Source organism: Brachyhypopomus gauderio, chromosome 13 (assembly GCF_052324685.1).
Source record: "Brachyhypopomus gauderio isolate BG-103 chromosome 13, BGAUD_0.2, whole genome shotgun sequence".
NCBI lineage: Eukaryota > Metazoa > Chordata > Actinopteri > Gymnotiformes > Hypopomidae > Brachyhypopomus > Brachyhypopomus gauderio.
This window is the reverse complement of record NC_135223.1, coordinates 18,871,153-18,883,428: the sequence shown is the minus strand read 5'-3', so window position 1 is coordinate 18,883,428 and position 12,276 is coordinate 18,871,153. Positions and strand designations below refer to the sequence as shown.

The 12,276-nt window shown below is 41.0% G+C and overlaps 1 protein-coding gene across 2 annotated transcripts; it reads right to left on the bottom strand.

Moving 5' to 3' along the window:
• Positions 1 to 5,109: 5,109 nt before the first annotated feature.
• crdhl (cone RDH-like) lies at positions 5,110 to 11,979 on the bottom strand. Of its 2 annotated transcripts, XM_076971488.1 has the most exons (8): positions 11,950 to 11,979; positions 11,665 to 11,680; positions 6,699 to 6,782; positions 6,418 to 6,609; positions 6,021 to 6,182; positions 5,764 to 5,883; positions 5,453 to 5,657; positions 5,110 to 5,361 (listed from the first exon to the last, which is right to left on the bottom strand). In XM_076971488.1, exons 1-8 carry the CDS (start codon positions 11,977 to 11,979, stop codon positions 5,235 to 5,237), a joined length of 936 nt encoding a protein of 311 aa, XP_076827603.1. In that variant the 3' UTR covers positions 5,110 to 5,234. The 2 variants fall into 2 exon arrangements, with proteins under 2 accessions (XP_076827603.1, XP_076827602.1); XM_076971487.1 differs by lacking the exons at positions 11,665 to 11,680; positions 11,950 to 11,979 and having other exon boundaries at positions 6,699 to 6,829.
• Positions 11,980 to 12,276: the final 297 nt, after the last annotated feature.

The following is a 12,276-nucleotide window of genomic DNA, read 5'->3' as shown; positions in this document are numbered from 1 at the left end:
GTCTTCAGAAATGTCCTGTCATTCAAACACATTATCCAAATTTTCACTACGGAATCTCATTCATCCAACGACTAGTAAGGAACAGAACTGCTATAGTTTACCCCTGTTTTTCTTAAAGGCCAGCTCATTGTGATATGAGCAGGTTATATTTTTGCCTATCACTGTTAAATGCAGAGCTGTACACAAGTTTTATATCATAATCAATATTACAGAATCAGTTTGGAACTAATGACTGAGTGCCAAAACTGCCCCCCTGATGATAAAGTCATTAGGTCAGAGCTCCACATTCCTGATCCTAGAGAAGTTATACCTTTAACTTGGCTGTCTCAGCTTATCTCCTAATGAGCAATGTCTTCATGAGCTTAAAGTAGGTCTACTGGGTTCAATATAGGATTCTGGTTAGGTGAAGTGATAGGGCGTAGACTATTATAGAGATTCTGCTGTCTCTGGACCTCTGGGTGTACGAAAGGTGCATATTTGTGGAGTTATCAAAAATCTTGGCGTAGTCTTGCAGAACTAAGAGTCATTGCAAGTCTAAGCTTACACTGTTACCACAGAGCTTTCCTGAAAAGCCATGGTGCTGTGTCAGTCGACGATGTAGCACTGGGGTATTCAGGGTCTCAGCTGCAGAATTAGACAAAAAAGCCAAATTTGGACTCTTCTTTGCCTGAAAACTACAGACCTATCTCTAAACTTCCATTTTTATCAAAGATCCTTGAGAAGGTTGTAGCAGAACAACTTAACCGCTTTTTGGAGGAAAATAACTTTTTGGATATCTTTCAGTCTGGATTTCGCAAATTGCATTATACAGAAACTGCTTTACTAAAAGTTTCAAGTGACTTGTTGATGGCAGCTGACTCAGGAAACTTTACTTTGTTGGTATTATTGGACTTAACTTCTGCCTTGAAAGTTGAAAGAGCGAGGATCTTCTCTTCTGCCTCCTACCCTAACTCTCTCTCTCTCTCTCTCTCTCTCTCTGTGTGACCTTGCATGTGTACATGTGTAGTATGCCTCTTTTCCCTCTATCATTACTAGACAGACAGACCATGACTCACTGTACAATAGTAAATGTTTGCTATAAAATGTGTGTATGAACTTCTCTGCTGTTTGACACAGTTGGATGAGGGTTTTTAACCTTATTTTAGTAAGGTACCATACTAATGGGTCTGTGGTTGTTCCCCCAGGAAATATTTCAATGGGAAATTCAAATGATTCTAAGAGTAGCAAATAAATGTAGCATCCTGTTCAAGTCCTTTAAGCAACTGGTCATTTTATAGATGCCAGTCAGATTCCTTTGACTCCTGAGGATCTTAAGTGCACAGCATAAAAAATGCATCAGGATTAATGATAGATCAGAGGAAGCGGGAAGTGGTGCAACCTGGCCAGCAATACAAGCATTACTCTTGCTGCTCAATTAGGGTGGAGGAAGATGGAGGAGGAAGATGCTGTGCAGTGTCAGGATGTTTCTTGCATGGCTCTGTGCAAATGGCTGTACAGGTATCTTGGTGAAATTATTTATCTACTATTGCAATCAAACATCAATTTGTCATGTAATGACTTCCGCAGAAGGTTCGCTGAATAAATCAGAAGATCCCCCCCCCCCCCCCCCCCCGTCTGTGTCGTTAGGGGAAGGCCTTCACAGCTTAAGCCATGAATGTCAGTGTCAGTGTTATTTTGTCCATGTCAGGTTTATGAAAACACTTCTCTGTAGCACTGCTGTCACTTTAAAATGTTATACTACAAGACTCAGCGCTGAATCTCAACTAGTTCTATAGCGAACGCTTATAGGACAGACAGAGTTCAGACTGGATTTCAGATAGGACATTTGGCTCAATTGAAGGCTGCAAAACACCTTGTTTCAGTTCCTGCAAAAAACAAATGCCTGTTTTTCATGAAAGCAACAGCAGCTGCGACCAATACTTTGTCTCTCTAAAGGGACAGAGTTCACACTGCCTGTGTGTGTCAGGCACCAGCTGTACAGATTGTCTCTGTACAATCACACTGATTCTTTGAGTAGCACTGATTGCAGCATGCCTACATACATGCAGTAAGTGTAATACAGAGCAGTGATTACTGTACCAACCCCCCGCTACCCTGTAAGCCTTCATCCTGGCTTGGCGTTAATTACACCCCAGTCAAAATCTGCCTGTCCTCCTTCACTGAGGAGGAGATACTGCTCCCATTATCTCAGCCTGAATGGGCGTGCTAGGCAGCTGGGAGTTAAAACAGTAGCATTGATATTCTAAATACTTTTACACCTCATTGGGAGTCAAAGAGATGGTTGATTCAGTCAGCCTGAGTTACATATAGCATGCAGGTTGTTCTGAAATAAACACACATCGCTGTGAGCAGGTGTGTTATGCTGGTAGTATTGCACCTCAGGTATGTACTTTACCTGTTATCAGTAAGGACCACCACACTGAACATTCAGGGAAGGGAAAAAACTTTGTTAGCTCGCATTCAAGTAAATGAAAAAACATCTGTAACACAGGCACAGTGAACAGGATTAGTTGAAATGGAGGCGTAAAGACCATAAAGGAAACCCCGCTCCCAATCATACAACACTGAACGTCAGTCCATACCTTTCCTGCTCTCAGTCACTGCTGGCCAGAATGGGAGAGCAGATAAGATGAATCAGATTCATTCAAAGATTATTAAATCTGGGTGGTGTAATCGCAACCATGTCACGTGCTTCTGCTGAGCTGTGATGGCCCACCCATGTTTGCTGGCCTCACGGAAGCTCTGTGAGGTATCATCACATCAAATTACATTCCTCAAAACTCCCCCAGATGCCTTCTCAAGGGGCATTTGCTGTGATCATGCACAACATTAACTCCTAAGGTCAACGCACAGAGTCGACTGATGCCATTGCTGATGTGCATGTATAATTTAATTAATTTATGCGTCCCTTAATAGATTTAATTACTTGTGTGAGACATTTCACTTCAGGTGAGTGTGCACTAGACTGGATATTAAATGCAGCATTAGAACAAATTAAATGCAATATGAAATGCATAAGCAATTTATCCATGATATGACTGTATCAATGACTGTAACCACATGTGATAGCATCTTGTCAAGTGATGTCAAGTGGACTACACACGAACAACAGCTTCTGAACCTCTGTCACACAAAACATGCAAGAACATAGACTGTCACAGCCTTTTACGCATGGCTGACTTTTTGTACATGCATGTCAATGTATGTGAATGTAATCTTGGCTTACTGATATTAAATCAATTCACATACATAATGCATAAATTATGAACTGCATTAGAGGATTTACAGAGCATTATCTGATTATCTCCATTATATCTGACTCTCAAGCCTAATAAAAGGAGAATAAGTGGACAGCAGACAAGAAACCACAAGTCCCTAGTCCATTCAACTCGGTCTGCATGAAGACAGAAAGCAGTCTAGTAGCTGATCCCCAGTGGGAGAGACAGTACAGACAGCTAATTGATTAGTCATTGCCCATCCTGCTTCTGAGTGGAAATAAACTAGGTACAGTCTACATATTGCTTGTTGCTTAGGATCAAACGTTTTCCTGTGACAATGAACAGTGAAAGGAGGACATGGTAGCTAGCAAACAGCAGACCACTTTAATCTAGAAAACTGCAAACTTTCTAAAATGTGTCACTAGACATCCTACTGACAGTTCAGTGGTAGGTACCGGGCAGTCTGTGAAACCAATGAAACATGAAGAAAATTGCTTTCACATGTATGTGACCTAGTGACATACTAAAATAATATTTATCAGTGAACAACAGGAGGACAGAGAGACTTGAAAACCCGGATTGTCTGGCCTCCACTTCTGTGGATGTGAAAAGGTGAGTCAACAGCAGAGAGAAGATAAAGCCTTTAAAAGGAATTAATGTCTGACTACCTGAAAACAGGGACATCCTGTTTTAGCCACCTGATTTTGCTTAAGAACATTAAACCACAGAGATAAATTACGTCTATTCTCAGTACATTGTTACTAAGAGGAAGGTACGACACTAATGTCCATTCAAATTGTTATAGAAACAGGCTTTTAACGGACTTTGACTAACAAACTGGGGTCACAGTGAGTGACTTACTGCAATATTAGCGCATTTCTTAAGTAAATAAGGCAAAATTCTAAATAGCAGCAACCAAACTGATAGAATAATTGTAAAGGCAATGAATGTTATTTACGTTTCTGCCATCTTGTGGTCATCTGGTGACACACAACCCAGTATTCTAAATATATCAAGTTTTTTTTTTTGATCCCTCTCTTATAAGAAACACAACACACATTTCAATAAACATATCCAATACATTTTTCAAAATAATTGTCACTGAAAACCTTTAGTCACTTTAAACTATGTCCATTTAAAGTGTGTGTAAATATAAGATGGAGCAAATCATTTGCTATTACTTTTAATAAATGTATATTTTCCATTTTCAAGCATTTTATTGTTTAATGCTGGACTTTTTATATAAATGCAAATTTGTTATCACTGACAATTTCCATTATCTCCAAAACCACTCTAAACATGTTTGACACAAACAACTTGTGCCGAGCAATTAGTTAAAGTATTTATTTGTATGTAATTAAAGTACATTTATTTACTATTTTCTAAAAGGTAAGACACAGTACAAATAACATACACCTTCAGGTTAAAAAAAAAAGAAAAATATTTTACTTAAATATACAGAGTGCAAAACAAAGTTACAAATGACGTTGAACAAGAAACAAGAAACTTTTGCTCCCTATTATGACATTTTCTTGGATAATCAACCTTGCTCTTCTCCCAATGCAAATGTACGCACACTGGTTGTACTGGCGAGGCCAGTGCTCGGGTGACTCCCAGAGTGGCACCCCCAAGTAGCGCTAGCTACTGTTGAGCATACAGGATGCAGTGAACACCACCAAGAGTGATGTACACACAGCAGGCATGACAAACACATGAGTCACTGCTCTGTGACGCTGCTGTAGCTGATCTTACGGTTCTTGCTAACTATGTCCAGCCCTAGACACTGGAGGATCCTCGCTCTTTCAACTTTCAATCCCTTTCCAATCACACTGCTGCCAAAAGCAAGCGACAAGCTTCTAAAGCAGTAGCTAGTGGCAAAGGACAAATAATACTCTGTGGTGTTGATTGAGGCAGATTTTAGCTACGTTTTTGAACGCCATTGGCAAAAGGGAGTACCAAGTAGATTCACCTCTACTCTTGGTAAAACAGCATCATATCTGGCCATCCTCGCAGGATTCAGGACAGCAGCTGTCGAGACCACTTCTCCTTAGTGAGACCCACAAGTCGTGCGCTCTCCTCCCACAGCCTCCTCGCCACCTCGTCGTCTTTGCCTTCGGGAGCGGGCTCCCTCTCTGCGCAGTCACTGTGATGTGCACACACATGCTCTCACATGCCAAACAGCATATCCACGATATGTGTTCAAGCTTTGATCCGATCGACACCGCCAGACCCACCTGAAGTAGCATCCCGACTTGCTCTCTAGACCCTCAGTCACAGCACAGTAGATGGTTGTCTGTGCACCTTGCATGGGTGTCTTCATAAAAATGAGGCAGGGGAGAAAGAGGACTGCCTTCAGCATGGGGGACCAAGACTCCACGTGGCGTCCCAGTTCTGTGCGGATTATTCCAGGGTGCAGGCAATAAGAAGTCACCCCGGTACCTTTGGAACCCCAACATGGAGCAACAGGTGAAAGTGCATTTGACTGGGTACACTTACATCTTAGAACCACTAAGACTTCAGCTTAGATCATAAATGGTCATCTTACCTTTCATCCGTCGAGCAAGTTCTCTAGAGAACAGGACATTGGCCAACTTGCTCTGTTTGTAGCTAACCAGAGATTTGTATGGCCTCTTGTCAAAAAATAAATCATCAAACTCAATTTTTCCTGCATGACAAAATGTTTTTGTTATAAAATATGTACAAATAATTGCATACTGCCATTTAAGGTGATTGAGGATGCAGGTATTGAGTTAGGATTTTATTTACAAGATATTTTATTTACAAAATGAGTAGATTTAATACCACCAGCATGTGCAACACTGGACACATTCACCACACGACTAGGGGCAGAGCTCTTAAGTCTCTCCAACAGGAGATTTGTGAGAAGAAAATGACCCAGGTGATTGACAGCAAGCTGTGTCTCAAAGCCATCTTCTGTAATCCACTTGGGACACATCATTACACCTGTTAAAGGAAAGACCACATTTGTATAGCCTTACAACTCCTTTAGAAAACACTATCTTTCTGACTGAGTTGATTCCTTATGTGGATGAGATGGTTCCAGTCTGCTCCAGAACAAACCCGAGGATTAGATTCTTGGTCAGTAATTTTATACCTTCTCATGGTATCACACATCATAAACATATGAAACTGCACTTGCATGGCATTTCATAATATTTTGTAACTGACCTGTAATTACCTGCATTGTTGATAAGGATGTCTAGTCGTTCCTCTGTGGCTAAGAACTCTTTGGCAAATTCGCGAACAGAATAGAGGGAAGCCAGGTTCAGGTGTCGAAAGGCCACGTTCCCATTTCCTGTGGCCTGACGAATCTCCTCTGCTGCCAGCTCAGCCCGTGTCAAGTCGCGGCAGGCCATCACCACCCGAGCCCCTTAAATTCACACACCACTTAGAATGAAGTAGAAAAAAGGCCTCGTGCCATGATGAACACCTGCTATGACCCTGAATGATGAACCGTACCTCGACGAGCTGCATCGAGTGCTGTTTCTTTGCCGATGCCAGTGTTGGCTCCAGTAATCAATACTGTCTTCCCATCAAGGCAAGCTTTACTGGTGCAAACACCACCAGCGATCCATTTGCGCATTACAATAAAGACTGTACAAGAGATTTATCACAATCAGCTGTCAGTTTTTTATAAAGTCGACACTTAGTCAGATATATTCTTATTTCCAATTTAACAGCATTTATATTTTTTTAGAAACATTTGTGAAGTGTATTACACCAGCTTACTATGGACAGTGTACAATTGTGTGGTTGCAGAGCCAAAATTAACTCACAATGCACAAATAATTAACGTGTAGGCCTATTATTATAAATATTGCTAGATTCGTAGATTTATGACTTTTGATCTGTAGCCTCCAGTTTAAATACATTTGGAATAATATTTGATCTGCGAGTGAACATTTTAACATTCATGTTCAGATGAATTTCTTTCCAATCATATCTTTAAATCATAAAGTTTACTTATGAGTTAACATGTGAGGTGCACTGCATAACAGAGTAGTTGCACAGTGAGCGGTGATTGCATTATCTGCTTAATTGCGATACCTACTTTGTAATTATAATAACGTAGGCCTATATTGGTTTATTTTACTGAGATGTAAAATATAATAGGCCTACAACAAAGGATAAAATGTCGAATGCTGAGAAATTTGACAGTTTAATTGGATTTAACCTGACCTTCTGAACATTTTGTAATTCCTTACAACTGGCATTATGTATGTTAATGGTTTTTAAACTTCTTGATTTATTACGTTTATCATAATAGCGGATGCTCAACAAAATAGGGACATGCTACAAACACTGACTTCAATATTGTCTTCATTAAATAAATACAATGTGCGATTTTAGAAAGATTAATAAAGCCGACCATAACTTACAACCCGCAGTCACAACAATGAGTGCTCCATACTTTACATATGCAGACGACAAAAGGTGATCCCCCATGTTAAGTCAAGGTCTATCTGTTGGAAATTCGAAGATTATCCACCGGGTCAACTCGCTTATAATCTCTCTCTCTCTGTCTGTCTGTCTGTCTCTCTCTCTCTCTCTCTTTCTCTCTCTCTCTCTCTCTCTCTCTCTACAGTTCAAACGATCAGATTAGGTGTTTAAGCATCAGGTACTAAACGCTTATGTAATAAACTAGGCCACTACTGGCCGCCTATTATTATTGCCTATTACTATTGTCTATATCAGTGGGGAACCAGGCCCTCTACGCCCTCTAAGAGGGCCTAAAATATTCTTAAAACATAAATATATATAATGTAATTTATCCAATTTTATTTGATCTACTTCCAGTTTGACAATCGACATTTAAACAATTACAAAAATATAAGCAAATAAATTATTCACCCGTATTTTGTTGGAACCTTATTTTGCTTATGAAGTTATCTAGTTCAGATGTTATTGTTTATTGCGTTTCTAAAGCTGTACTGTCGTCTAAATTTAGAATTATTATTTTTTATTGCAGTTAATTAGGAGAGGAAACTAATTTTTTTTTTTTGGGGCGGGGGGGGGGGGGGGGGGGGGCGGGGGGGGGAGCGGGCCCAGGTATAATGGTCACGGTTCGCTACTGGTCTATATTAACTTTTGTTCAAAGAACTGCTGTCACGTTGTGGGGGGGCCCCTGCCGGTCGCTCCCGTTTACAGCGGCAGATGTCCTGTTTTTGGTCACGTGATGTTCCCTCAGGTGGGCAGGACCCGTGATCCATCTCACCTGAGGGTCGTTTGTTCGTCTATATATGTCTTGTCTTTGTACCAGTTGACTGCTGGTTATTATATCCTTAATCTATGTCACAGGTATTTGGTTTGCGCACTTTCTATTAAATCATCCTCTTTCCCTGAGACTTGGCGTGATCGCTTCCTTTTTTGAGTTGCTCACCCTGCCCGTCACAACTGCCATCTTACAAATTGCCGTTCGTCTCTTAAAAACACGACCTGCAACTAACTTAAGTTTTAAGCACTGCAAGATTCTTTCTTTCCTTTCCTTTCTTTCCTGTAGTTGCAAAAATGTTGTAATGTTAGGCATGGCTACAGCACATACAGTCATCTTAATGTAAAATATAACATAACATTACAATAAAATACAAAAACATGAACCATGAACGTCTTTGAAACTCCACGCACCCACACATTTTTTTATTTATTCACCTGCACAGAATACTATAAAAATCAACACATTTCACAAAATGTGAAATTTTGATTGGCTCAAAAGCATACAATAAATGCAGATTCAAAACTTGCAAACCTAAAAACTACTCAAAATCACTTTTTAAAAGTCAGTTTGGCCCCTGGCTCCAATGAGACCAATGTTCTCTTCCTCTGAGGATTGTCCCGTGCACACTCACATAGCCCAGTTACAGGACACAGCGGGCCACGCATTCGGGCCCCAGCTTGAGAGTCCCAATGAGCGTGTGTCAAAAATAGTGCAATATACATTACTGACAAGACTAAAACTGACCGAATTACAGCAAGGTTAAAACATATAAACCTCCACACATGCCCACATACTTGCGAGCCGAGTTTGCGTTAGAAACTAGATCTGTAATCTCTTACAGTTTTTCTCAGTCAATTTGGTACATTTCTCACATCATGGTTTACATTGGCATCACAACTAGTGCATTTCTCAAAACTCAATAAACCTGCAAAAGCACATACTTCACTTAAAATTCTTTGTTTTTGCCTCAAAAGCAAAAATTTAGGTCAGTCAATATGTCAGTGCCATCAGAATATCTAGTCTGTGTGCCATTGGCTATGAACAAGGCAGTCAATATACACTGCTCAAAAAAATAAACAACACAAATAAATAAACACTTAAACAACACAATATAACTCCAAGTCAACCACACTTCTGTAAAACCAACCTGTTCAGTTAGGAAGCAACACTGATTGTGAATCAATTTCACCTGCTGTTGTGCAAATGGAATAGACAACAGGTAGAAATGAGAGGCAATTAGCAAGACCCCCCCTACTTCTCAGTACCTATGCTTTCTGGCTGATGTTTTGGTCACTTTTGAATGTTGGTGGTCCTTTCACACTCGTGGTAGCATGAGATGGACTCTACAACCCACACAAGTGGCTCAGGTAGTGCAGCTCATCCAGGATGGCACATCAATGCGAGCTGTGGCAAGAAGGTTTGCTGTGTCTGTCAGCGTAGTGTCCAGAGGCTGGAGGTGCTTCCAGGAGACAGGCCAGTACACCAGGAGATGTGGAGGAGGTCGTGGGAGGGCAACAACCCAGCAGCAGAACCGCTACCTCCGCCTTTGTGCAAGAAGGAACAGGAGGAGCACTGCCAGAGCCCTGCAAAATGACCTCCAGCAGGCCACAAATGTGCATGTGTCTGCACAAACGGTTAGAAACCTACTCCATAAGGATGGTATGAGGGCCCGACGTCCACAGATGGGGGTTGTGCTCACAGCCCAACACCGTGCAGGACGCTTGGCATTTGCCAGAGAACACCAGGATTGGCAAATTCGCCACTGGCACCTTGTGCTCTTCACAGATGAAAGCAGGTTCACACTGAGCATGTGACAGATGTGACAGAGTCTGGAGACGCCGTGGAGAGCAATCTGCTGCCTGCAACATCCTTCAGCATGACCAGTTTGGCAGTGGGTCAATAATGGTGTGGGGTGGCATTTCTTTGGAGGGCCGCACAGCCCTCCATGTGCTCACCAGAGGTAGCCTGACTGCCATTAGGTACCGAGATGAGATCCTCAGACCCCTTGTGAAACCATATGCTGGTGCGGTTGGCCCTGGGTACCAATGCTAGACCTCATGTGGCTGGAGTGTGTCAGCAGTTCCTGGAAGATGAAGGCATTGAAGCTATGGACTGGCCCGCCTGTTCCCCAGACATGAATCCGATTGAGCACATCTGGGACATCATGTCTCGCTCCATCCACCAACGTCACGTTGCACCACAGACTGTCCAGGAGTTGGCGGATGCTTTAGTCCAGGTCTGGAAGGAGATCTCTCAGGAGACCATCCGCCACCTCATCAGGAGCATACCCAGGCATTGTAGGGAGGTCATACAGGCATGTGGAGGCCACACACAATACTGAGCCTCATTTTGACTTGTTTTAAGGACATTACATCAAAGTTGGATCAGCCTGTAGTGTGTTTTTCCACTTTAATTTTGTGTGTGGCTCCAAATCCAGGCCTCCATTGGTTAATAAATTTGATTTCCATTGATGATTTTTGTGTGATTTTGTTGTCAGCACATTCAACTTTGTACAGAACAAAGTATTCAATGAGAATATTTCATTCATTCAGATCTAGGATGTGTTATTTGAGTGTTCCCTTTATTTTTTTGAGCAGTGTACTTAGTCATGTTGTCAGTGCAACTATAAGTCAGTCAATGCAGACTGTATATTCTGATGGAAACTAGCTAAGCTTTTGATTTCAAGAACAGTGTACATTCTGTGGCATATCAAATACATGTTACAAACATACAAACTTACATGAAACACAAAGTTACACATGACTCTATGTGGGAGACTGATAGCAAGAAATTGGACTGGTGGTATAATCTGTACAGCAATATTGTTTGACTGTATTGTTCGCACTGCAGTTTGTTGACAAAAACAAATCTGATTGAAATTCAGAAAAGACAAACAACTGACTGGAAAAACTGCAAAATTAGAAACTTACTCTACAAATTCAAAACAACCAGAGCACATACAGCCTCCTCTTGTTGAGATGTGAAAATGGAACCTCTGCCACCCATATGAGCTCATTTTGATGTCCTATGGTATAAGAATGCAAAAATGCAAAACAAAACATTTAATAACGTCAGAATTTGTCAATGTGTAGCATTACAGCAGAGATCACATTTCTGAATTACGTACATGTTTTCTCTATGAAATGTTTAAATGATTGAAAACACAGTTGTTCTTCCAATATTCAGCTGCACCCAGCGACCAGCTTCAGCCATTGTAAGACCATGACTTACATGTTACATCATGGTCCACAATTGTTGCCCTTATTTCATTGTTTTGTCCCCTCAGCCTTACACCACACAGTCTTACGCCTCTGACCTATGGTTGAGACCATTGGTTGATCTAAACCTTCACAAATTCCCTTTCTTACTGTAACTGAATGTTCACCTGCAAAATAATTATTCAAATTAGGATAAATTACCAAAATGTAACAAAAAATAAACTAACTAAATAAATATAAATTGATTCCTTAGAGATTATGACAATATGTTCAGCACTTTTGCATATAATGACCTAAGCGATGACATAAAGACTAAATGTTTGGGAGGGTAAGACAATTCAACAGACAAATCCGTACAACACATTTTGATAATGTTGGAAATTTTCTTCTCCGACCCAGACGGGCCCCAACACCGCCCCGATGAACCGACTGGTTTTTGACTGAGTGGTCCAAGCAAAGTCTTGACAACAAAAGTTCTTTTAAAATGATTTATATAGAATATTAATGAATGCAATATAATAGAAGTATTCGTGGTACAAACTCTTCAGTGCACTGGTGCTAGTTGCCTAGGAATCTACCTAACCCAAGTGGATCTCAGCAGTGT

What these genes read in the sequence shown, in the direction of transcription:
- crdhl (XM_076971488.1), bottom strand. Translation starts at nt 11,979, where the DNA reads ATGTCATCGCTTAGGTCATTATATGCAAAA. An exon ending in CAGTGTTGCACATGCTGGTG is followed by an intron (nt 5,884 to 6,020) that starts GTATTAAATCTA and finishes TTTGTCATGCAG; the next exon opens with GAAAAATTGAGTTTGATGAT. An exon ending in AAGTCGGGATGCTACTTCAG is followed by an intron (nt 5,362 to 5,452) that starts GTGGGTCTGGCG and finishes TGCACATCACAG; the next exon opens with TGACTGCGCAGAGAGGGAGC.